At 46.4% G+C, this 3755-nt stretch overlaps 1 protein-coding gene across 1 annotated transcript; it reads left to right on the top strand.

The window, feature by feature from the left end:
- The first annotated feature begins 2352 nt into the window (after positions 1 to 2352).
- On the top strand, positions 2353 to 3452 carry LOC110866898. Its single transcript, XM_022116041.1, has 2 exons — positions 2353 to 2431; positions 2485 to 3452. Exons 1-2 carry the CDS (start codon positions 2353 to 2355, stop codon positions 3450 to 3452), a joined length of 1047 nt encoding a protein of 348 aa, XP_021971733.1.
- Positions 3453 to 3755: the final 303 nt, after the last annotated feature.

The raw sequence follows: 3755 nt of genomic DNA on the forward strand, positions 1-3755 counted from the left end.
GATCTTCTAGAGGATGAGATCCAGGACGCGGCCCTTCTTCCTGCTGGCGATCTTCTGGTGATCGCAGATGCTCCCGCAGAGGAGTCGCCCGCACACTCTCCGGTCCCAGACTCCTTTGAGTCTGTGGCATCCGCACCTTCCCACACTCTGAGCACACAGCACTTTTCACATGGTTCAGATCCTGACCAGGCATCCTCTGTTGCCCATATTCCTAGTTTTGCTTTCGACTACGATGATGTGGAGGATTCCGATCCTGTTTTTCCCCCCGGGATTCAACCCCGATCAGGATATAGAGTTTGTACCTATGAATCAGCCTATGGAGAATCCAGTCGACCCAGTAGACCCAGTTGATCCTATCGACCCTGAGTTTGATTTTGAGATGGCCGTTGATGATCTCGAGCCTGCCATGGCCCCTGAGCAGGTAGCCGCCCTAGACCCTGCACTCGAGCATGACCCAGTTCATGCTGACGCACCCGTTAGTGAGCCCGTGATTGCTGACCCATCTATCGATGATCACCCTGTGGATGCTCCGTTGTTGGAGGAAGATCATGTCATTGCTGTTGATGCTCATGTTGATGCCCCTCACATTGCTGATATTCCTGCTAATCCTGTTATTGCCCCTTTTCCTGACTCTGTGCCTGTACAGTTCAATCATGCACTTATTGCGGCCCAAGTTGATTCTCGATACGCGCACACACCCGAAGTGGGTGGATAGACGATGACCGTAGTTACCCACCTTTGGAGTTTCCTATGACACTCCCTTGTTACTCCTGTTTCAGCCCCTGTTCCAGTTCCTATGGATGCACCTTTGTTTCCCACACTCACCACTGATACTCACCACACCGCTACATGACCGGAGCCTGTACTTGAGCCAGCTACTACATTGAGACGGCTTGATATTACGCCTGCTGAACCTACCCCTATACTTGATCACAATCCTATTTCTTTTCAGTCTGCCAGACGTTGCACCTCTTATATCTATCTGCATCAGGCAACCCCCCCTCATTTGTGGAAAGGTTCGTTTTTCCTGGTGAAGAACGACGCCCGTTGCGCCATCGTGCCTAACACTCTCCGTCAGGACGTACCCGCGCCTGGTAGAGATGCTCCAGGCCGCACCACTTGCTACATTCACCACTACAACGCTCGATAAGCCAATTGGATGGTGCCTACAAACGCACTATGCTAACTATGAACCCTTACCATTTCTCACATCATGAAAAACACACATAGGATAAGTTGCTCCTGTAACATCAACTGCAAGTTAAGGATATGAGTCGCGGAACGTTGAAGCTTGAGCTGACACCTCGAAGGGCAACTTCAAATGCAAAACATTACATAACTAAAAACATGAGTTAAGGGTCTACATCACAAGACAGCATATTGTCTGAAAACTTTAAGTAAAACACCACGTCCTACACCAGCATATCTTAATCCGCCACGTACGTCAGAATCCCTTTTATGCTCTTAACCTCTGATATTCCACCGTCCCTAGGATTTTTGATGATCGTTCCGTTTTCCATTAAGCGGCAAATCAGTTGACCACTTCGAGGAACATACAAGTCGCGGAGGAATTCAAGCATATCAATAGTTAGTTTTCTTTCCTCCCCCACCTTAGTTACCAGAAATGTTGATATCTGGATAACGCAAATTGCGTTACGATTGGGTAGAGACCCCAAGATTGTGGAGATTTGTGAGGACCACATCTGACTACGCAATTTAGATATGCTAATATACTTGTTGGGCAAGGGTAGGGAGACCCGGTGGCCCTGATAATGTGATACATTTTGTAAGACAATGAAATTGTAGACGAAAAACGATGGAAACCAATTGTCATAAAGCATGTGCTAAAACATTATGGCCAATAATCAACGAAAGCTCAGTCGCCATGTCATTGCTAAATGCGATCAGTAACGCTTATGCGCGTACTAAAATTTTGATACTACATGTTTACTTGCTATACTTTTATTTAACGAAACCCTCAAATTACGTACGAACGTTATGATTTTGATGCAATGTGCTTACCCGTATAATGAAAACCTAATCATAAGACGTGATACCAATATAATGGGAATGTGCTATGACTGAGAAACACGTGTTTGTTTGATATACTTTCGGTAAACATGATCCCAATTACTTGCTTGATGAATTGCGTGATGTGTAATATAATGACTTAAACATGTGTGATACATGTGTTCCAAACAACTATTTATGTTCCCTGAATAGAAGAGACCTAACTAACATGAACTTCTTCCTAGAAGATATCGCATCAAGAGATCACCCGGCTGACTGAGGCAGAATGGTTAGCGCACGCCTCTCGAGTCAGAGCTCGGCACGAGGTTCTTCGCTACCAACATGGCGAAGGTGCCTCAGGGAGAGACCTACCTAACGGTAATGTTTAAGTCACTTGAGACACATTACAATACGTTGGAAAGTCCCTAAAGTGCCCTGCTAATACCTATTGTGATGATGAATTCTTGGATACAGGGTGTACCTACCAGTTTTTCATAGAATGCAACCCTCCGAATTTCGGTGGCACGGGAGGTGCCATAGCATTTGTAAAATGGGCTGAGAATGTGGATGCCGTTGTGCGAATGAGTGGTTGCACGCCAGAGCAGCAAGTCCCGTACATTTCCGGATTGCTACAAGATGGAGCTCTGTTATGGTGGGACCGTAAGGTTCGAGAGTTGGACGAGGCTGTAGCTTATGCGATGTCGTGGAGCGAGCTGAAAGAAATAATGCGTAAGGAGTACTGTTCTCAGAAGGATATCAAAGGGTTGGAACTAGAGTTCTGGGAGCTACAGAAGGAAGGTCCCGATGTGGTGAAGCACGTGAAAAGGCTTTACGATTTGTCGCGAGTCGTTCCGTACCTAGTGGAACCCGAGTTGAAGAGAATGGAGCAATCCATTTGGGAACTGACACCTCAAGCATTGAGCTTGATGATGGTATCAACGCCACCATCCCCCGTGATTGCCCATGTGATAGGACTGGAACTCACTAAGGAAGCATTTAGGCTGGTGAAACTTTCGATCCCGGACGAGAAGAAGGAAACACCAGTGGAGACATCTGGAAAGAGCAAAAGAAAGCTTGGTAAATTTCAGGGAGGTGATCAGGCAAAAGAAAGAAGAAGGGCCAAAAAGGGAAAGATGTACCTGGGTAATCTACCTAAGTGTGAAGTATGCCAGCGCCATCATAACGGGAAATGCGGTAATAGGAAGTGTGACAACTGTGGTAAGAAGGGACACGACAGGGAAACGTGTTGGCAGGAGACGAAAAGAGGAAAGGAAGGTTGTAACTGCGGTGATATGGGGCACCTTGGAAAGGATTGCCCAAGAGAGATTAACCAAGACCATGAAGGAGCATCCAACACCGGAGCTAGTAAAGCCTGCCAGGATCCAGATATGGTCACTGGTACGTTCATTGTCAACCCAAAGTCTTGCATTCACGTTATTTGATAACGGTGCCGACCATTGTCTCGCATCACATGAATTTAGGAATCTTTTTAGATTAGTAAAGAGCAAGTTAGACAACCCTCTATTAATGAGGCTAGTTAATAAACGACCTCGACATAGTAACTAGGATGAACCCGCGATCGAGCAACCAAGTGGAGAATCGTTACCCGCGTCCCGGAGTCGAACGACGAAGCAATCATGACTCATGAGGAAAGATACGCCTCTACAAACTACAAATTGCATGAAGGCATGAAGGAGGTTGTGGAAAGAATAAGTTGTTTCTGGCTCATGTCGGGTACGGGAGGA

This window comes from Helianthus annuus, chromosome 12 (genome assembly GCF_002127325.2).
Source record: "Helianthus annuus cultivar XRQ/B chromosome 12, HanXRQr2.0-SUNRISE, whole genome shotgun sequence".
In the NCBI taxonomy this organism is placed as follows: Eukaryota; Viridiplantae; Streptophyta; class Magnoliopsida; order Asterales; family Asteraceae; genus Helianthus; species Helianthus annuus.

Excerpts from the sequence above, each read along its gene's own strand:
- LOC110866898 (XM_022116041.1), top strand. The coding sequence starts at position 2,353 with ATGGCGAAGGTGCCTCAGGGAGAGACCTACCTAACGGTAATGTTTAAG. Across the intron at positions 2,432-2,484 it reads ACATTACAATACGTTGGAAA|GGTGTACCTACCAGTTTTTC; the intron begins GTCCCTAAAGTG and ends TCTTGGATACAG.